Here is a 22,942-nt window from a genome sequence, read left to right on the forward strand (position 1 = left end):
ACAGTCGATACACCTGCAGGGCAAGAAAGAATAAAAATACAAGTGAGTAGAACAAGACGGCACAGAACCTGTGCGTATGTGACCCAACTGGGTTGAAACGTAGGAACATAGGCGCCTATTAGCGCGGGACAACTTAACAGGTGGCGCCACCTCGTGGGATAGCCTGGGGTCACACCGCACGGCCCGAAGGCTGCGTCACTGCTTTGCGCGGCGTGTTTTCATCGCGTCGTTTGTGTTGCACGCGAAAATGCCGAATTCTACCGAGTCCATGTAGATGTGTTGTGTCGTGGGTTGTGCGAAGACCCCTGCGAACACAAAAAACGCGCCAGAACCGGTGCATTTCTTAAGATTCCCAGCGCGGGTCCACTTTCGTGAACGCCGCGCCAAACGTGGATCCGCTTAGTTCGTAGGCAGAGGTAAGCCCCCGCACACCTACAGCCCTACAGGTTACATTAGTTAGTGAGAATCAACGATCGCCTCGCAGATGCTATCTTTAAGGTTCCCGTGCTTCACGCTTTTCAGGTGCGACGGCACTGGTGACTGGGATTCCCGTGCGCACAGATGTTTGTAGCCGCCACTATCGTCGGTAATCGCACGCCTGATAAGTCATGCAATCCGAGCTACGATCCCGTATTTTTTCCGGTTGTGTATGAGGAGCCTCCAAGTTAGTTGCCTGAATTGTTTTAATGGGCAAGTTTCTTGTGGAGGAACTGCCACGATATTGACACGTTACATTGTGAATCTTTTTCCGGTGACTCTTTTCCGCGACCTATCAATAAATTTGTCATTCGGCAGAAGATGTGCCTACAAGTACAGGAACATTTTTTATGTTGTCGCTGTTCTTGCGTAGTAGTGTCAATCTTGTCGAATTGTGGCGTACGTTCCGGAACGCCCACAAACACCAGCAATTAGGCTGGAATGTACGATGAGTCCCACGCACTTCAACCGTAGGCCAGATTTCGGCGGCCGGTGACTGTGCTCGTCGCTACTGTTGTGCTTTAAGAGGAAGCTTTAGCTCGGGCCCAACTCCGACGCGGCCTATTCAAATACATGTAAAACGCAAAAAACGTTTTTATGAGATAACCCCTGGATCGATTTTGATGAAATTTGTTGCATTTGAAAGAGAAAGTTAAATTCTAGTGACTGTTGGAAGCGGAATTTCGATTTAGGGCTTGAATTTTCTTAAAACGATTTTCAAATATTTGACCGTTTGAAAAAAATAGAAGCACGAAGTTTCCAAATTGATAGCTATGCATCAAGAACTGATATCGTGGTTCTGTAAACGGCATCCATTAGATCATTCAAAGCGGACAAATTCAATATGTCATCTTACATCTTACATGAATTTGTTACGTTGGTTATAACGGTTTTACAAAAGTTGTATTTCCCTATGATTAAATTTTTTTGTATTCATGTGTAACATATCAATTTTGTCCGCTATGGATGTACTTTTAGATGCAATTCACAGAATTGTATTATCATTCTTAGTGGTTGAGTTACAGAGTTGTAAACTTGATAGTTTCGTTTTTTGAAAAGTTTTGATTTTCGCCAATTTTTATTAAAAGATTGACGACCTAACTCAAAAATTCGAAACCAACAGTCACTAGATTTTAAGTTTTTCTTTTAAATGCAACAAAAACCTCGTCAAATTTGGTGCAGTGGTTGCTGAGAAAAACGAATTCTCCTTTTACATGTATTTAGATAGGAGCACTCGAGCTAAAGCTTCCTCTTAAGTGTTCCTTGTTTTCTAGGCACGAGTTCGCCCACCAAAATTTTCATGGTTTACTGTTTCGATACTGTGTGGTTCTTCCCCATTGCTACAACGGGACAATGTGTGTTTTAAGCTGCTCACTTCTGCAGTCGTACTGCAGAACAAACGTAGTAGTCGTCCGATGTTTAATGGCTAAACTTTTTCATATGGTTACCAGAAATGATGGTGCAACGCTAAATATTGTGCAGGCGTCAATTTTAAAAGCCGTGCTGGCGGCGGTCGCTACACTTTTGTCGGTATTTGTTCGCACGCGTTTACGAGTTGGCCTGGACGCACTTGAATTATGCGATGCGGTGAAGCATAAAAGTGCTAGCGACTTGCTTGAGCGATGGGTGGTAAACCATCCGTGTTGCAGCTGCTGCTACTAGATTTCGCAGTTACAAGTATGTCGATGCCTGAACTCCGATCCGCGCATTTACTGAAATCTCAACTAACCCGAATCGGAAAAGCGCAACGCCTAACAGCTGATCGCTCGTCGCCTTCAGTTTCTCCCAGAAACAGACGTAAAACTTGTATCGCTTGCTTTGTCTCTTACGCGCAGTTCTCTCTAGGCTCTTCTGCACAAAAAATGTGCGATAAAGTTATGTCAATAAGAAAAACATTAATAAAAACCTCGTTATTATGTAGTACGTATATTATAACACGGTGTCGTGTGAAACGTCTCGCTTCTGCGCACATTTAAAGGCATACACGGCCGTTGTCCCTAGAAACTCATACTTTGTTGCTGCTTCGTCTGCTTAAAATAGTGTATACTCTAGGCAGATTCCAGTCCAATCATGAGAGAATGTAAGATTAGTACCTCACTTAGATGGCAATCGATTCCAGCGCGGTTGAGTGCTCTCTTTTCTGACGAAAGTGGCGCTTACACGTGACTGTAAGCATTAAATACGTTATAAATAAACGGTTAGAGTTGAAGATGCAAGGACTGGTGCAAGGAATGTGCAAGGACTGGTCTTCGCAAACGCAAAAATAAATAGGAATCGTACGAGAGGGGTCTTATCAATTTTAAGTCACACATTTATAACACAAGTACAGCCGCTGGTCACTGTCAGTGTGCCATTTGTTTCTTCAGCAATTTGTATCACGTTTCATATCGATAAGGGACGAAAGAGACCCGTTTCATTGCTTTTTTTTTTCAAACCACGTTAACAGTTTCTATGCGCATTTTTTTTTTTCATTTCTTCAACCATTGGCACTCATTACACAATTTCAAGGTTCTTGCTGCGAAGTTTTGACGTCCTATCTATTCCTTGGGGCAAGATTTTCCTTTGAGTAGTTCTCCCATGTAAAAATTACCGACGATTACGTTACTTCCTAATGCGAAATTTGAGCGCAGCAAATAAGCTGTTTCACCTTTTCGATAGATTGAGGCAAAGAAATCGAGCAACACATGTATGCGCTATCACAGAATTTTTTTTTATTTTTCACACGTATTCCTTTAACAAAGACTCCACTAACAGTTCTTGACAGTCATGAAGGAAGCTTTGTGGTCGGAGAAATAGACTCATATATATTCGACTTGGTACACCAATGCTTGATTCTCAAAGACGAGATCTATACAAGTGCCTCGCGAGGTTGTCACAGCCGTGGGACGCGTTACGAGCTAGAGGAACGGGATGTTCTCCCGCATAAGTGTTAGGAAATTGCTGTTTGTCTTTATGTCAAGCCGCCACCGATCTGGCTCTCTGACTGCCACCGCACAGGGCGAACGGCAGCGGCAATTTCGGCTCGGGCGGTGCACATATACAGATCCGCCGCCACCGATCTGGCTCTCTGATTGCCACCGCACAGGGGTTGCATTGGAGGAGGAGCGAAGAAAGGAATTAAGTTCGAGCCGGCGCTTTGACAACCGGAGACTCGCAGGAAGAGGGGGGAGGGGGGCGGCGTGTACACCCAGCGGCAAACGATGGGGGCAGAAGCGCGCGCAGCAAGCGGACAACACGATAAAGGGAGGAGGGAAGAGATAGCAGCGACTGACTGATGCCGCTGACGCCGATAGTGAGTCAACCCCAGCTGCGGAGTTGGTTTCAGGGACAACGCCGCCGATGCCGACACAAACAATATGATACCCTCGCTTCCGCAGCGCTAAGAACCAGGTCTAGCCGTGGGAAGGTGGTCACGTATTCGTTGACGTGCCGGGGCCTACGTGAAATAACCGGCGCGTCGGCAACTGAAGAGCACCCTATCCGCCACACAAGAACAGGGGGGGGGGGACCCTTTCCTCCTCTTTCTGCATGGCGGCGACGGTGTTCTATGCAGTCACGTTATCTTGACTCTCTAGCGGCGTCAGCGACATCCAGCGGTATCAGTCGGTCGCTGCTAGCGCTGGGGGGATGAAAGGGGGGCGGAGCTGGTTACGAGGCCGACGACAACGCCGACGACGACGCGAAACCCAGGAACGGACGCCAAAGAGCTGCGCTCTAAAAGAAAGCGTCTTATGAAGGATTACATTAAGAGCATTGGACCATTGTATCGGTTAATGTTTCATGAAGGGCCTGGGCAAGACGTACTTAAAAGGGTTAAAAATATGTGGATATCGGCAAACATTAAAACATTTTTCTTCAAGCTTCACACGGTAACGTTGCCTGTTAAAAACGTGGTTAGAGGAAAGAGGGATTTATGTGCCATGGGGAAGTAGATGCTTTCTGTGCAACAAAGCTGAAACGATCGAACATGTTTTAATTAATTGTAATAATACCATATTCTTTTGGGATATATTACAGAGAACTTTAAAGATAGACCTAGCCATCAATCCACACGGCATTCGTTTTTTACCACCTGAACGCGATTTTGAACAGATGGATGTTATCTTTTTACTTGGGCTGCACGCCGTCTGGCGTAGTCTGTTGGCATATAGACATTGTGATGTTAAATGCCGATCTGTGTATGAATATTTTGTAGAAATGGTTGTGAAAGTACGTGACGTGTACAAGACGAATGACTGTGATGAAGCTGTGGTGACAATGCTTGATACTTTGACACACCTAAAACGAGTGTGATCTATGATCACAAACTCTTTTGAGGCTTGTAGCCAAGGTAGAAATAAAGAAGAAAAAAAGTACCTTTAGCATAGGTGTAGAATCTTCTACTGTTACGCGGGATTACGTGGGTTCGAAACCCACTCACGTGGCCTTCTTGTAATTACTGTGTTATTGCTGTTCAGGTGCTGCTTGTCGGTAGTGACACCAACCTTTTTCGCCACTTTCGTCTGTCAAGATTACTGCATGCAGTAATAATTCACAACCGCCGAACAGCCACGTACATCCGTTCCACAGTCTCGCAATTCATTTCAGTACGTTTATTCCTCTTCGCTATTTTTTACATCTGCTGCTTAGCACAACAAGTCATAGCCATATGTTTTAGATCCTTATTGGCTACACAAGTTGCCACAACCAAGTTTATTAATTGATGCAAAGTAGCATTCTGGAGAGACTTACCCCACTTTTATTGCGAAAGTAGCGCTCTACCTTGTGGAATGTGGCTAGAGGTATATTTTGAGCGAACAGATGCTTTTATAAAGTGTCTATTTTAGAGAACAAAGCACGGTCGAAATGTTTTTTGCGCAAGTACCCTATAGCACGCGATTAGCCTAGTGGCTATGTAGTCAACATGCTTGCGCCCTGTCAGGTTATTAGTGCAGTCAGAGATTCTTGATATATATATATATATATATATATATATATATATATATATATATATATATATATATATATATATATATATAGAATGGCATCGTAACGCAGTAAGCGAAGAAAGAATAACACGTAGCTGGAATCGTCGAGACTCAATACCTTGGCGCATTGGAACAAGTTGTAGTTTGCTCTCAGCAAAACTGTAATGGAATTTAAGACGCCAGGCGTTCGTCATATTATCGAGGATCCTTTCGATAAGTGGTTCAGCATGCGCCATCGCATACCTCAACCTTGCCGTGCCATTCGGGGGTACGAGAAACGAAGGCACGATCGCTTGCGCTAACCACGAATTTTACAGCTGCGACGCTTGTGTGCGGCAGCCACCCATGGATAGCGTCACCAGCACGTGGTTGGAAGCAGCACCCTCGTTCATTGCGGTTCGAAAAAGCCTGCAAGGGTACTGGACGAACGACGCTAGGGATGTTTCCGGCCTTTAAGGTCACGTGTGACGCAACGACAAGCTGTGGACGATCGAGCGCTCACGCACCTTTCTACGGGCCCGTCGTTGCACGACGAGGGCTCGGTGTCGGCCGACGAGGTGGACCCGACCCGCTGCGAGAACCGGTCGACCGAGCCGTCGATGCCGGAGTCACCGTCGCTGTCCTGGTTCACCAGAGCGCTGGTCCTTCCAGGAGGAGGAGGCACCCGGCACTGCGAGGCGCGGATCTCTGCGGACGAAGGGAGCTCGAGTCGGTTAAAGGGAAACACAAAGCTCGGCTAGTTGGTGCTGGTCTACAAGTAACAAGAGCGCAATAGAAGGGGACAGAGAAAGAAGCAAGAGCTCTGTCGTTCTAGCCTCTGCCCCCGTTTATCGCACTGCTGTTAACTATAAATTTGTTCGGCCTGGGAAACTATTTTGAAACATTCATTTTCAATCATTCTGCGGAACAACGTCAATCCATATCATTCGTGTAGGTGAATGGCTCAGAGAATATTGTCACGTTGTAGTGACGGCGATGACTGATTTAAGATTTTGACTATTTATTGGGTCAACATGTGCGCACAAAGTCAAGCAACACTCAAACCACAACGATAGCGGCGAGCGCAGTCTGTCGAAATCTGTATTCACTGTGTAAGCATGTGTTGCAAGTCCGTAGGCTTTTTATTTTCATTTGTATGTCACCATACATTCCAGACTAATCGCTGCTGCTCGCGCACATTCGAGACTGTACAAAACTTAGTGTGGCTTTTGACCAAACTGCGCAGCGAGTGACGAGGGGCGCCGCAGTGGCAGGCTCCGAATTAATTTGCTCCACCTGGGCTTCTTCAACGTATACATGCACCCTAAGGCCAGTGCGCGAGTGCGTTTTTTATTTTTTTTGTATTCCTACGCCACCGGAACACGGGCGGGATCGAACTCGCAACCTTGTGCTCAGCTTACAAACGGCATCGCCACTGAGCCACCGCAGAGGGTAGCCACCGCGACGCGCAACCCTATTCGCTTCGCGCGTGTAATCTGCTTTGAGGCGACACGCTATAAGCATCGGCGACATCATTCAAGAAATTTCGGATACATCATCTAGCATCCGGCGATAACTCGCTAGCAGTGACAATCCGATGAAAATCGGCCACGGGCAAAACAATGTGCCACGCGTCACTGGCGCAGTCACTCACCCGCCCCGGCGTACTCGTCGTCAGCGGACGTGGCCGAGGAGCGGTTGGCGCCCGGGGCCGCAGACGAAGAGGAGGTGGCCTGGTTGCTGGCGTCCGAGCACTCGCTCTGCGTGTCGTCTCCGGAGCAGCCGGATGTCTCCGTTGCACCGCCCTGCTTGGCGGCCACCACTGCGCGTGGGAAGCGCGCGCGGTTGTGCGCGTGCGATACGTGACGCTTGCGACTCGCTTGCGGGCATGCTACGGGCTCGACTAAATGCGAACCTATCGACTGAGCGGGGGCAAACGTGATTTCCCCGAGAATAAGCCGCGCGAAGGCGACCGCTCCCTCTGTTTATCGAAATGGGAATAGATGTAAAGCAATATCTCGCGCTTCGAGTGAGACACATGTGTTCCCAATAGACGGCAGCAAGAATGCCAACGGCGAGGAGTCGAAAAATAAAGAAAACACATCCAAAGCAAAATTGTGCACTACCCCAAAAATGTGGTAAGAGGATTCGGAGTACACGCGTACGTGACATTAGTGCATTCTGATGCTCCGCGAAAGTCGAGCCATTAAGTACAAGCGCCTATAGACTTCCGCACGTATTCCAGTGGAATACCTCCCCCCCCCCCCCCATCCCTCTGCGAGCAATAAGAGCGCTTGTATTGCGAGCTGCTGATATGAGTTTTCTCCGAGAAACTGCGCAGTTTACTTCGCCTGACCGCCGGCGCAAAAGCTGGCCGCGTTCGCGTGCCGAATGCGTCCGCACACTGCAGGCGACGAACGCGTGGCGAGCAGTTACGCGAACGCGACAACTTGTGCCCCGCCTCACGTTAGGCGAATTTTTCCTTGGGAAAAAAGACAGGCCTATGCATGTGCGCGTCGTACACTAGCTATACCTGGCTGATTCCCACAATCACGCCAGGCCACGTCGTATAGGAAGCGGTAGGAAGAATAAAATTAGTTATTCTACTATTAACTCACTCGCACTAAACTGTCATGCTAAGCTATACACGGGCTGTCTAGGGAGGCTCAACATTATATGATTTTACAACGTTCTCAAAGAGTAAATGCAAGCACACCTGCGCCACTTGTCACAGCGTCTCAGTCTGTTTCTTGTGCATTTTGTAGAAAACAATGCCCAAGGACGACATTTACAAAAGCAAAATCAACCAAACGATCACTCTGATTGTATACTCTACACAAAAGACAGCCCCATAGAACTCGTGTCTGGTTTAATACCTTTGTAGTAGGCCCTGTCACTGTCGCACCCGCTATTCTTTCTGTTTTGTTCAAATTTAGAATTTGAGCAGCGATTTCTCTTTAAGAAAGAAATGAAACCGAACTATAGTCTCAACACTTCGTAACTGGGAAGCTGTAGCATATTGATCACTGCGGAAATCTAAGCAAAAATTTGAAGGACGCTTAAGCTTCGCCTTTAAGAGTGGAACGCGATAGCATTCAAAGATCTCTGGCTGCTTCTCACGCTTCCCGGCAACTGCAGCGTATGTAACCGTAATGTTTACCGGGAAACGCTCGCGGCGAACGTTATGAACGAAGGCGGGCTTTCTGGTCGAAACGCGGCCTCTTGCAGGGGCCGCGATGCGGCAAAACCCCGCAATCTTCAAAACCAGCGCCAACCACTTCCCTCCTCCTCCGCCCCACACCCGCGCTAGGCGCGGCCTCGACAGTGGCGCCGCCTATGCTGACTCTGCCTTAGCAGACGACGGTTTACACGCTGCCGGAGAAAATCCGCGGAAAAGTTGGTTAGAGCCCTGCGGAGCACTTTTTGAGGCGAGATTTTGCTTCGTAAGTCGGTAACTGGCCTTAATAATGTCGTGTTGGAATTGCACAAATATATAGAAAAAGGACCATTATTTAAGACGCAAAGTGCCCGCACGTTGAGTGTTCGTGTTGCTGAAACACGACACAAGCATACGGTCTGCTCAAACACGCGCGTAATTACCGCAGTTCCAGGTTTTGACTGCGTGAAAGTATGTCTACGTGGTTTTGTCGGTTCATTTGCGTACCTGCAGGATACTTTTGTTTGACCGGCGCGTGAGAGATTCTAACTGTCTGGGGCCAGCAACGCCTAGCAACAGGGTCGCTTCTGCTTCGCGCCTTTTACAGATGTGTGTAGCTCATGCACGGGTTTTGGCAGCCATGAGCAACGCTTTGACACGCAGAGATTATTCATAATTTGAGCAACATACCAGCACGAGAAATAGTTTTCTATTTATCTATTACAGTGCAAGTGGATGGATTTTGATAGCGAGAACGGACTTGATGAGACAACTGGACAGAGGTTGCGAAAATAAATATATCCCCCCCCCATTAGCAACAGTATCACTTATGTTGAAGTGCTAATTTTATATCTGTATACTACGTGCATCTGTGTTCTTTTGCGTTGTAAGTTTTCGCAGGGAAGCAGTGTCGCTTTAACTGGAACACCCAAGGCACACAAGACAGAGGACCAAAAATTGATTCGTGGGTTTTACGAGCCACAATCACGATCTGATTAAAAGGCACGCCGTAATGGGGAACTCCGGATTAATATTGACCAGCTGTGGTTCTTTAACGTGCCCCAATGCACGGGACACCGGCGTCTTTGCATATCGCCCCCATCGAAATGCGGCCGACGCGGCCGCGATTTCATCCCACGACCTCCAACGATCAATCTGTCTGCGCGTAGTTTTGTCGCAATGGGCCGGCAATGGCAGTCGGGGCGCGCTGGAGAGAAGAAAATATACAAAAGCGCGTCGCGTGCGTCCACGTGACACATATTGGCCAATGGAGGAGCGGAGGAGGCTGGGGCGACAGGAGGCGTGGAAGAGGAAACGTCGGGGAGAGAGGGGTGGCGGAAAGATCTAAGAATGGCGCTACTTTTGGAAACTTGAAGGGCATTACGATGAGGCGAAGGCGAGCGCCATCTTGAAGTGTTTTGAGGAAGCGGGCGAACCGCTCCATGGACCCCGAAATATTTACGCGCCCGGCGTGCGCAAATGGCGGACTCCGTCTCCGGTCTGTGCATTGTAGAAACGGTGGAAAATGGGTCGGTTTGAGCTTTCGCGTAACAGAATTATGTTTTTCGTATATTCAAATTACAATCCGAGAGCTATCATATCTGTAGGTTGTGTGTAGGTCGTAGTTTTTCCACGTATTTTAGGTTGAGAAATTCAATTAGTTCAGTGAATTCCATGCTTCACTTGAAGGGCCTGGGTATGAGTGGTCCGAAAATTATTGTAGAAACGGCGTCCGACGCTGGACACTGGACGCCAAGGCCGGATTTTCTGCAACGCGCGCTCGTTAACGCTATCACGTTAAGACTGTTCACGTGCCCGCAGCCATAGAGCTTCCCACAATAATTACTAGAAGAAACTGTGGCACTACCGCCTACCGGAGCGGCAAGGATGGCTTTTCAGCCGGAATGGAACTGATGGTTAGCACGTGGATCTGCCTAAAACAAAACGTTCCCCTAAACATCGTCTTACTCGCTTCGAATGGATATGTGACTGCAAGTTGATAATTTTCAACAAAATATTACGTTATAAATGCTGGAATTTTGAATGATTATGCATGCAAATAAAGTGTTACCGCTTCTACATTTACAAAAATAGGATTGCTCCTAAATATAGGTCAGTAAAGTCAGATAAAGCGTGTGAACCAAAGCCACAAGAACGTCTGAAACCATAAGCACGAAGCTCAGGCAAATACGCGTAATAATCAACATTCCTACTATAACTCAACGATAGCAGCGCCACAATTCTTCTCCTTAAGTTATTTTAGAAATTCTGTGCCCACCACCGGGCGTATTACTATCATTTACAATCACTTTCTCCCTTTCCCTGATTAATGTGTGTACACTTTGATGAAATAGGACGGTTGTGCCGAAAGAAAAAGTGCTGTGCTCACCTCTACGTTATGGATCTGGATCAATGCACCAAGTTAACTGTCTTTACTGGCAACACTACTACTGTATTGCATTCTGTGAACGAAAGGATCAATGCAATAACAAAATGCGTAAATGACACCACTCACGTGGGCTCCACGGCTCGTCCTGTTCGCAGGCGCTGTCGGGAGATGGCGCTCGCACAAGTTCCGCCATGAAGGCTTTCAGCGAGCTGTCCACCGACGGTCGGTCGCCGCAAAGTGACGTCATCTCGCGGGCACCTCCTGCGGCCGCAGCTTCTGGGGCCTGCGCAGAAGACGAGGCGTTGTCTTACAGATAAAACGCGCTTTACGCGCCACTTCTCCGCTTTTCCAAGAGCCATTCGCTTTTGGAAGAATCTTCCTAAGGCCGTCGCTTATGAGTGACCAGGAAAATATCCGGCATCTTCTAGCAACATAGTTTTCAAAGTGTACATAACCTAACGTGTCATTTTCTTTCTTGTGTTTCCCGTTAATATTGTGCTACTATCCGTTAAGTACTGTTTTAAATGAAATTGTGGCGTTTTACGTGCCAAAACCACTTTCTGATTATGAGGCACGCCGTAGTGGAGGACTCCGGAAATTTCGACCACCTGGGGCTCTTTAACGTGCGCCTAAATCTAAGTACACGGGTGTTTTCGCATTTCGCCACCATCGAAATGCGGCCGCTGTGGCCGGGATTCGATTCCGCGACCTCGTGCTCAGCAGTCAAACACCATAGCCACTGAGCAACCACGGCGGGTGAGTACTGTTTTGTTATAGCCAAATATGTCCCGCTCACTCTGTAATTCTATTGATTATATTTTACTTTGTGAAAGTTTCTTGTTCACTCACTTCTCGCGTTCAAAAGCATTCGGTTTGTCCTTTGTACAACTTTAACAGCTCATTACTGTATGTCAGCGCATCTCTTACACTGTGTTTTTTTTTTTATTTGTGTTCACATATGTGTTCTAATTATTGTATAATCTTTGAGTGTGCTCCCCCCCCCCCCGCCGCACACACAATGCCTCTAGGGGCCTGTAAGGTATCTTTAAATAAATAAATAAATATGATTATGAGGCACGGCGTAGTGGGGGAACTACGGATTAATTTTGAGCACCTGGGGTTCTTTAACGTGCACCCGATACTCGGTACACGGGCGTTTTAGCGTTTCGCCGCCATCGAAATGCGACCGCCGTGGCCGGGGTTTTATACCGCGACCTCAGGCTCAGCAGCGCAACGCCGAAGCCAGTACGGCACCACTGAACAGACAGACATGAAACCATGTTAGAAAACTTCGCGAGTTCAAAAATAACTCCGGCATGCTGGACAATGAGACGTATTTGCTTACCTCGCATAGTGCTTAGTTATCGTGGGTTGACGACGCTATATCAACCGACCAACAAAGCACGAAAGTAAGACGGAGTTGGACCATCGCGAAAGCGAACACCGCGCTTTGACAAACACGTCAATCGCGCGCGTTTCGTTTGCTGAGCGTGGTGTACGTATCGGACGCCGAGGCTCCACGAGACTGTAGACAACCATGCGACTGCATGAGCGCGGTCACGTGGTTTTACTTCATATTTCGCGGGCTTTCTTTTAACGCCGAAAAAATTCGTCACGCTGCATGTACCTTGCCACAACATAATTGGATCGCTCGTTTCTAAAACCCTTCCACAACGTAACGAAACGCACTTGGCCATAAAGAGAATATTAAAAATTTTGAATTGATCTCAGTTTATTTATGCGGTATATGAAATATATATATATATATATATTGTGGAGCGCCACACGACGACACACCACATGGCGTTGGCTTCCCCCAACTGCAGTTAGGCACTTTTTTTTTTTAAATCCTTGGTTCAGGTTACGAGAAACAACTTGTAAATTAAATCCTTGGAGGAATTACCTTGTCTCGTAACGTATATAGGGCCATTATTCCTGAGTGCATTGTCTTTCCTTGGCGCTCCGCGGCCGCTACTAACCTGTCGTAAATGTGATGCATAGCAACGTTCCTGACAGTACAGCAGAAAACAAAGAGTGCTTTATAATAATATAAAATAATAATAAAAATAACATTTAGAATGCACTGTCGCTTTCACAAAACCGGCACCGCTTCAACAGGCAGAGTCGCCTGCTCTTTGTGGCTGTTGACAACAAAGTAAACGCATTGAATATGCTTCCCCACACCCTGTGACTAGTGCGCGGAATAAATAAGGTACATGCATTGATTTTCATCATTTGGTAATGGTAGTGACGACAGCTTTGTGATTACTGCGATATGCCTGATTGGTTCGGTTAGAACTTTACATAGATTCTTGGCCAAAGTTAAATCTATACACGACCGTTGTTAAGTAGTTGAGTGACTTGTGGCGCTTCAAACCAAACTCTTCTAGCACAAACTGAGTGAACCATTTGTTGTCTGGTTTTGAAATGTCCACACTGAAATCTCCAACGATGGCCACAGGGGCAGTGTTATCACGGCTGACCTATGCAAAATGCGAGGTCACGGACTTCGAGATATCCCGCTTCGGTGTGCCTGGATGTTTACTATGCACAGTGAATATCACTATTACATCTTTCCTCCCCACAGTCGGTGGCACCCTTGACTCGCAAGAGTCAAGGGTGTATGCTCGTACATACATTTTTTCCTTTGCGTATATGGCAACGTCTCGTGCTCGTGAGTCCATGTGCTGTTCACAAATGATTCCAGCACACCTACGGACATGGAACAAAGCGTGTTGATTTGTTTACTTTATTGATAATTATTATTCATTATTAACATTAGGGGTGGAGTGCTTGACGCCTCCTTCACCTCCGCAGCGGGTCGGCCCGCGATGTCACTCTCTCCGGGATGGGTGCACGCTCACTTTTTTGTGCACGCTCACTTTTTTGAATACATGGAATCCTAGCAACAACCCCCGCGAGGGGCACAATACCTGCCTGCTCTTGAAGAAGCTAGCCAGAAGGTTAAGTCAGCAACAACAATTCGTCACCGCTAGCAAGAACGACCAGGCCTTTCTTAGGTAATGCCAACATAGCATCATGACCAATACACGTATCTGGTGTTTTCATTTCAACGAGGGTATAGTAGCCCCCCCCCCTCCCCCCACACACGCAATTCCAATTCTAAGCTTCATTTTGAGTAGCTTTATTGTTTATTACTTTTTGCTGAAGATGCTTCTTTAAACTGCACATACCTGCAACATTATGCCTAAATGATGATCTAATATAGCTTAAAATTAAATGGACATGTCAACACTGCAGCACTGCTGTTGGAAATAAGGTGACGGGCCTGACTGCCACACCGCGTGTCATTGCCTCAAGAGCACAGCTAATCTTGTAGAATAGTTTCGGCTGTCAACTGCTTAACCTCGACGACGACCACGGCAGCCGCATTCCGCCCAAAACCAGAATCGGTGTTAGGGGTTAATGTGTCGCGCCGCATATCGCAGGGAAACAGGCACGCTGTGCGCCAAGCAGCCGCGCTTGCAGTGCGCATTGACGGCTCCACCCTGCGCGGAGCGCTCACTGATTTATCTTCATTTCTCTTCTGTCGAACCCTCGCAATTTTCTCGAACCACAAATAGGCGCCGTCGCCTCCTTCGGCATCATTTACGCCGGCCCCAAAAATGCGGCTCCCAATGCGCCGACTAGTCCAGACCGACCGCGTCCAGCGACGCTGCTTCCTTGTCGGCGCACCGCGAAGAGTTGTGCAGGAAAGCGAACGGCAGGTGAGCACGAGGTGAAGTCGAGGCGCAGGGGGAAGAAAACGAGGAACAAAAATGACCGAACGAGACAGTAGTTGACCACTGCTTCCGTGTGCTCCGGATTTCTGCGGCCTTCTGTCCGTTCCCCTCTATTTCTACGCTCACCTTCACTGCCGCTTCTATCTGCTCGGGTCGCCAGAGCGGGGCTGACCTCACGGCAAGGGCCCACCGGCGCCTCAATGATCTACCCGAACGCGCACTGTCGCTCGCCATGGAACGTTCCTCTCCCCACGTAATGCGGCACCGACTGCAAGCGTGGCCATTGAGGAACCAATTTCCCCTGTCTGAAACGCTCGAGCCTGCCGCTGGGACGTCGTTGGACGTCGCTCCTATTCCTTCTTCGTACCCATGCTGTTTTGGTTCGCTTACGCCGCTCTCTCGAGCATTAGACTAAAGCTGCACGATTGCTGGCGTCATCCCCCCCCCCCCCCTTTCAGACAGAGCGCGCAGCATGGCGATAAGACAACCTGCACTTGGATACGGGTAAACGCGGAGCGAAATTTTACGCAGGCGATGAAACCAGCTGAAGGAACTGCAGTGATTGAGAACTAAATATTGGCAGCACGGATTGAAAGGCCAAACCACGTAGCGTGGACGCCGTACAGCGGCCATGTATACATCGTTCCCGAGTTTTCGTTTCCTCTCTATTCACGCTACCAAACTAAGTTTTCAAGATCAATGCGTAACAGATCCATGAGCTATTTTCTTTTTTGTGACCAAAGTAATACAGTAGATAGATCCTTAAAAAAGTGTTTATGGGTGATTTCATTATACTTAATGATAAAAAACAGGGCAAGAAAAATCAGACAGGTTTATAGAGAAACCCGACGACACAGCTCCACGGTGATCAATATATGTTTGCTTGCTGTCGTACGACTACTCACAATGAACGTGCACTCGAATTATATTGACGCTACAAGCTCACGTTCCAGTGAATTCAACGCCGAGGCGTATGATAACATCAAGTCAAGCGTTCGACTCTGGCTGCCAGCGATCCAAAAGATTCGTATGTGACGGGAAGTTTGAAACGTGCCCGCAAACGCGCTGTTGCATGCGCATACCTTTGAACCCGCCGTATACGCATACTCTCCACCACCTTCAGTCATAAAGTAGTACACCTCCGCTGGCTAACGTAAATTTACACTCAGGCAGGTCTCGACTGGGCACAGAAACGAGACTATTACCGCCTCGCATGCACGAAGATCGCGCGGCGCCGAACGCGGCCCCTCGCAGGAGGACACTCGATGGGATCGAATGCGGCCCGCCGCCGCGCTGCGCGCGCAGCGATCGAGGCAGTGACGGCGGCGGTTCGTGTGATTAACGACCGTCGTGTGGCCGCTGGCGCGTGTCGTGGAACGCTTTAGCACTTCGCCCGTCGCCCAGTGTGGCGCGCGAAACGCCAGCGTCCACGCAGGCTTCGAGGCCGCCGCTGTGAAGCGATGGCCAGCGAGCGGCGGGGCAAAACAAGATCGCCCTTCAGCAAAAGCCGGCGCAGAGTAATGGGCAACCACGGCACGCTTCGTTGGCTCCGGCTTCGGCCGTAAGAAGGAAAAAAACGGCCCCGCTTGCTTACGCGCACAAGCATGTGCAGAGCGATAAGAAGCCAACTTCGCACTCGGACTTCTCGCCCATTTCGCGCCCCACACGTACACGTGCGTTTGCGGAGTGAACGATCACGCCCGTGCACGCGTTATTCGAAAGCGGCACGAAAGTGAAGCACCTCGCAAGCAATGTGAGCAGTGTGGAGTCTAGTTTTGTAAGTAACGAGGACACAGTGTAAATTCTGGAGTCTATGCGCCCGTACTACCAGCACTTAAGTAAGGGGGCCTAAATCATTTTCATATATAGACCTCACAGAAATGCAGCCTGCAAAACTGCTCCACTAGCACCATCACACCGAAACACAAGACTAGTGCTGTCACATCACGTGAATCACTAGACTGGGATGGAACATTCGCGACGCAACGAGCGGAGGACACTGACGCCCGCCGTGCTGTGCTCGTGACCTCTCTTCGTCCTTGCCTCGCAAGGTCGGCGCTTCCGGGCACTGTTCGTGTTGCTGTTAGGACGACGGTGGGAAGAGCCCTCAAACAACGTGTATCTGAAATGAAAGGCCGTCGCCTCTAGGGTGAAAGGCGAGGTGAGTGGTTCGCGGGAAGGGCATTCACTTTCGGGACCATTATAGGCGTGTCATTCCGGCGTATGTGTTTAAACGGTAGCTCCGGCTGCGAAGGCAAGCCGGCTATGCTTCAGTGACTACGAAGCAACCTCATGGTGACGAGCAGGAAATACGACGGAGAGAAACCAAGTGCCAGCGACGTTTAAGGCAACACTTGTAGTAACGTTCTTTTCAGTGCTGGAAGATGGCCTGCGCGCACACGCGCTTTAGGCGTGCGCACACACACGCATCCTCCGTTTGTTCCCTGTAGTTTTTTTAACAGCAAGTCATTGAGTGCTCGCTCGCAGCGCTGCTTCGCACGGCTTTGTTTTGGTGAAACGGGAATCTGACGCCTGAGAACGCTCAGAGGTTATCGACCTGAGCACGTTCACGGTTGCCAGTGTACCACTGTCACCCTATATCGTGCACGAAACCTTAAACAAGAATACAGGAGGCACATTGTACTGCCTAATGGACTCTCGACACCAATGCCCAGTCATTCATTTTATACAGGCTGACGAACAAGTGAGCCCGGTGTTCTCGGGAGTTGAAACACGCGCAGCGTGTCTGAAATGTCCGCATCTCACTGAACGGCCCCTCACAGATGCGTGTCTCTTCTCGAACCCGCGAGATGGGTCGCAATTAATTCAAGGGAAAAACAAGTCTATTACGCTGTCAAACCGTGTGAACTTGAGCATTACTCAAGCGAGCGTTTTTTTTTTTTTTCACATTATAAGTCTGAGGAGGCCTTTCTCAAAGGGACACCACTATTTCTTACAAAAATTTTTAGTAACATTTTATAAACCGTCTTTAGACAAATGTTACTAGAACCTATCGACATTCTATAAACCGTCTTTAGACACCGTAACAACTTCCTAGTAACCTCCTACCGACTATTGGCCACCGATATTGAATTGAAAGTATAGATATAAAATGTCGATAGAATTCTTACCGACTGCTTATTATCTTATGTCGGTAGAAAGTGTCAACTGTGAAGCGACTTTTTATTGACTACCTTTATACATCCTAACAACATGCTAGTAACATCCTGTCGACTATTCGCCACAGACAAATAGTTGACAGGATGTTACTAGGAAGTCGTTAGGATGTATAAAGGTGGTTAATAAAAAGTCGCTTCACAGTTTTTAGAAAGTACATAAAAATTTTATTCAGAGGTAATTACTTTTGCAATTATATATTGCAAAAATAAGCTTTAATTATCTCTGAATAAAATCTTTATGTACTTCCTAAAAGCTGTGCAGCGACTATTTATTAACCACCTTTATATATCCTAACGACTTGCTAGTAACATCCTGTCAACTATCTGTTTGTGGCGAATAGCGATTGCCAAGTGGCTAGGTGTGACATGCAACAGAAGAAGACAGGTTTACATTTGTGCTTGAACATATCCATTTAATATCCCCGGGCTAGTAATGAGGACGAGTTCTCCAGCTGCCCTGGAAGTAGGCTGAAATGTTGCGTTATGTAGTCTAGAAAAGAGAAGAAAAAAGGCAATATATTAGTTTTGCTACAGTGACATTGCAACACACCATGCATCTGTTTCTTAAAAAGGAAGTGCACAAGACAAGTTTTCAACCCTGTGAGCTCTAAACATCTCCACCTGTTTTTTGCAAAGTCCTAAAATGCATGAAATGACTGAATTACTGCATTAGAGCTGGGAGCGTGATGAATGTGCGTAACACCAACAGATGCATGACACATAAGCTCTATCATACCAATTGTCATCTACAAACAAAAGCTGTAAATCAACTTCAGTTTAATGAACTTCGATATTCGTATTGTGACCAGTACATGGAAGTTTCATGTGTGAATTATCTTAGCAAGGCAAGGTGCCACTCAGAACTGTGCTACAGCTTTGCTTGGGCACAGGTACATAGAAGAGTTGACTTTTGTGTTGCACTTAAGAACCACGAAATGATACAAGCAACATGTAAGCAGTTGAACAGGCATTATGGACGTTCTACAGCAAGATTAGAAAATGCCTTTGCTGTGCAGGCAGACATTGTCAAAGCGAGCTTGTTACTAAACATGTTAGCTTTCCACAAGACAGGATATTATATTATCAGTGCATTCATATGACCAGGGCCTCTATCACAAAAATACATATGCCAACAGTAATGACAATTTTCTAGTTATGGTGGCAAATCTTGCATTATAATATGCTATTATAATCAGGTTAATAGCTATTTTAGCTGGAAAGAAAGGAGTATACCCTAAGATAGCACTGAAATTGCCATGAAAGCAGTTTTGTTGAAAACTGCACAAAGAATATTAAGATGCTTCTTTGTGACAGACATACTTAGTGTGGTGTTGACCTTCTTGGAATCCAACGGATCCTTCTGTGGAAGGCATTTGACAGCCGCCCAAAGAAGCACCTCCCTTCAACGTCTTCTATTGAAAAAGGGGCTTTAAGGAGGCCCTCCGCGAAGTGAAAGCCAGAGTTGTTAGCATCCAGGCACAGCCTCTTCAGCAGGTCCTTTTCAACATATACACCGCCACCGACGTCTACCTGTGAAACAATACAAGCACAGATTCATTTTATACACGTATGATCAAGGAATGGTTAGGAAATAGGGTAAGGTTTGCAAAAACAGAAGTAGCTGCTCTTGTTGATTCGGTTTAAAGAACAAAGCAGCCTTACGTATACCATACATGCATTGTACTGAGCTGTGTACTTTTACGTAAGACTAGAAAGTATTGGGAACTTCAATGCGAAAGAAAGACATGCATCTGCCTAGAACTAAGCAAATGTGTGCCACCCTTTGAGACAGAGTGAGATCTGGTGCTGTTTTAGTGATTAGCAGACATTGAAAGCTTCAAGCCTCATCGAGTATTGGGCCAAGCTGTGCTCGAGAACTATCAAACAAGATGCAGTTGTCTTCTCATACAATTCTGACTTCCCTTTGCAGACATACAGTTTTCAATTTACTGACTGCACTTGGGTGTAAAGATTTTGTCTGACAGAGCGAATAAACCACATACACGAGCAGCATTTTCATAGTTAGCATAGTGTTTAATAGGTACTGATACCTTCAATTTAGAAAGCCCTGTATATTGGGCCTCATCAAACTAATTTCATAAAAGGTTTGTCAAGGTAGAAGCATAGAACTTTATAGTCATTAGAAGACAGGTGAAAGGAGTTAATTATTCCAATTATTACTGAAAATTAAATTTTAGACAGCTCATCCCAATGAGAAATTGATGCAAGCAGTTTGTACATGACATGTCACATAAACATTTAGATATCAAAAATAGGGATTAGAGAAAACCTTCCCTTAGAGGTTCATTAGTGCAAGCAGCCATGCCCTCCAGGAGACATAACTTCTTTTCCTGTAGGCAGAAAGAGGCTCGAGTATTTTATTGACACATATATGTGCCCATGCATATATGTTATCTCTGTTGTAAACTTTCTTTTCATGTACATGCAAGATGTGTTTATAACATCTCATTGTGCACAAAATTTGCGTAATAATTTAAAGACCGCGACTTTGTAGCGATGCTATTCCTTTTCGCTATTCGTTAGTAGTCTGACCGACGCCCCGGCCCGTGCTACGTACTGCAACTGCCGGCCGTTAGCGGTGGGCGAGAAGAGTGATATAGAATCGCAGTCTTTAAATTATTACGCACTGCCGTAACCTACGATTGCAAGAGCTGACATCTCGTTATTAAGATTTGGTTGGTCTGTGTTTCTTAAGGGCCGGCGTCTGACTGAAATGTCTAGATTAAAAATAAACCTCGTTATTGTAATATCGGCCTATATACGCTTTGTAACATAGAAGACAAATACGCGAAGACACTCAAGAACATAAATACACACAGGTTCTCGCGACGCGGACCTCCAAACCGAACTGTATACATACAAAAACCTTCATACAAGCTTCTATCTGCTTAAGCGTCAAACATAGCAATCGTGTGTCAACGCGCGAAGACCATGATACATCGACGTATACATTGCAGATGTACTGTACTTGCGGGAATGCCTATATAGCGAATAACTTCTTGCCAGGAAACTACCGAACGAACACCAACTTTCAATGTGTTTTCATAACTGTGTGCCCATTCAGGCATAGCAATCAAGGCGGGTAGCAGAATGCAAGTACGCTGTAACATCAGAGGAAGCTTTCGTGAAATTGCTTGCTAAATGTGCACAGCAACATGGCTAACATACGATAGGAAAGCGCTTTGCTCTAGCTAGTTACACAACGCTCATTACGTAAATCATAAGCTTCAAGAATGCGCGCAAGCGCCAAACTTGCTTACCTTTCAAGACTTGGCAAACGCTCCTTCGTCTAACAGGTACAGAGGCACCGACGTTTCTCTGGCGCAAGCACTTTAGAACTTCCGATGAACTCCAGCTCCACAAAAGCACAACCTTCAACAGTCTTCCATACACTACGATTCGAAGCCCCAGTACCAGACTTTTTCACGAGAGCGCGGGCAGGCAGAGGCAGCTCGGCAGAACAAAGGCAGCTCGGACGGGCGCTGTACTAGGGCACTCACTGTCGACACTGGTGGATCGCTCGAAACACACGGCGAACTAATGGCGTTACACGAGTCCGGAGGGTTCGGGATGGCTACTGCACACGACAAGGAGCACATTTTGTCTAGGCACTTCTAAAATATAACTCAAAGACCACCTAAATGCAAGGAGCATTCACTACAACCAACGTGGTGTGTCGACCAAACAAATACTACCGTAGCGCCACTCTGCGGTTTTTAGAAAAATGTATCTTAAATGAAAAAATTGCGTGTTTTTTCCTAATGACATTTCGTAGGGTCTTTTAATAGATTTGTTGGGTCCAAAAGTGTGTATATTGTACTTTGTGATACGAAGTTTAAGGAAATGTATATATAATAAAAACGAAGAGGATGTTGCCTTCAAGATTCGCAATTGCTTCAGGTGCATGCAGCTTGCAAAAGCACTGCCTTCGAGATCATACTTTGTCACTCAAAGGAAGCCGTAGCTGGGAGGCGGACAGGCATTTAGGCCCCAATCGTTGGGTTTACAGTGTCTAGGTAGGCTTCCTTATTTATAAAAAATATGCAGTGACTTAAGCCGAACCATGAGCGAGCTATACAGACACACGCGGTACGATTCGGTGTCCGATCCGACGTGCGGCGCTGCATGCTCCGGCGATTCCGGGGGGGGGGGGGGGGGGGGGCACACGTTGCGTGCACATGTGCAATGTGCACATGGCGATTGAGCGGCGCGTGAGCTCCGCCCACATCCAGCTCCCCAGCTTGAGTTCATATCCACGTCGAGAAACGCAATATAAACAGCTCTGCACAACACTGCTTCGCTTTACGCGAACACTGTCGATAAAATTATCGCCCTGCGAGTGACAGAACACTTCACGACGGCGCCTTGTCCACTGACGGCTCCACTAAAGGCAGCGATAGGGCCGGTAGGCATAGCTAGGCGGACGCTGCGGCCGACGGCGCTTGCGATCCAGCCCGAGCTCGTCGAAGAGTGCTTATTTTTGCCAAAATAATTAACACTGTACACATTAGGTCGTTCGTAATTAAATACAATTGGTTTACTCGACGCAGTCGTTGCTAAGGGCAAACGTGCAAGCGAAGCGAGCGGCCTCGCTCAGACGGTCGGTGTGTGATGTCTGCCCGCGAAATGCCCTCGCGTTGCGCCTCCCGATCTCGCCAGTCGTCCGTTCCCGCGCTTCGGCACGGCAAAACACCTCGATTCGGGCTGCCGTTTCGGCGCGTCGGACGCCGGGTCGGACACCGAATCGGACCGTGTGTCTCCCGCTTTGGTTGGCGAACACGAGCCGATCAGCGCGCTGTCTGTGCAGCTCCGTCTGCTTGCAATGGTGCATAGCCTACGGACTTCTTTGACACCTACTGAGCACGAATTCATGATCACCGCTCATATGCACGCTTGCCATGGCGCTAGCTGTTGTGTTTTCGAGAATACGTGCCCTCATGTTGAATTGGTGGGACCATATTTCCTCTTAGCGTCCGGTATTAGAAGCACTTTTTTTCTATGAACATTCTACTATCATCTGTTACTAGGAA

General features: G+C 47.2%; 1 protein-coding gene and 1 long non-coding RNA gene across 3 annotated transcripts in view; both read right to left on the reverse strand.

The window, feature by feature from the left end:
• Window positions 1-22,942, reverse strand: part of LOC142566750 (uncharacterized) — a 236,986-nt gene that overhangs the window by 33,088 nt on the left and 180,956 nt on the right. For both annotated transcript variants that reach the window (XM_075677631.1, XM_075677632.1), the window contains exons 3-5: window positions 11,096-11,252; window positions 7,078-7,245; window positions 5,951-6,131 (exon numbers count right to left, since the gene is read on the reverse strand). In XM_075677631.1, the coding sequence (XP_075533746.1) occupies window positions 5,951-6,131; window positions 7,078-7,245; window positions 11,096-11,216 (470 nt within the window). In that variant the 5' untranslated portion in view covers window positions 11,217-11,252. The remainder of the gene's footprint in view (window positions 1-5,950; window positions 6,132-7,077; window positions 7,246-11,095; window positions 11,253-22,942) is intronic.
• LOC142566680 (uncharacterized) lies at window positions 18,142-21,628 on the reverse strand. Its single transcript, XR_012825094.1, has 3 exons — window positions 21,173-21,628; window positions 19,212-19,421; window positions 18,142-18,381 (listed from the first exon to the last, which is right to left on the reverse strand). It is a non-coding gene; the product is annotated as an uncharacterized LOC142566680 (long non-coding RNA).

Source organism: Dermacentor variabilis, unplaced genomic scaffold (genome assembly GCF_050947875.1).
Source record: "Dermacentor variabilis isolate Ectoservices unplaced genomic scaffold, ASM5094787v1 scaffold_13, whole genome shotgun sequence".
NCBI classification, from domain to species: Eukaryota; Metazoa; Arthropoda; class Arachnida; order Ixodida; family Ixodidae; genus Dermacentor; species Dermacentor variabilis.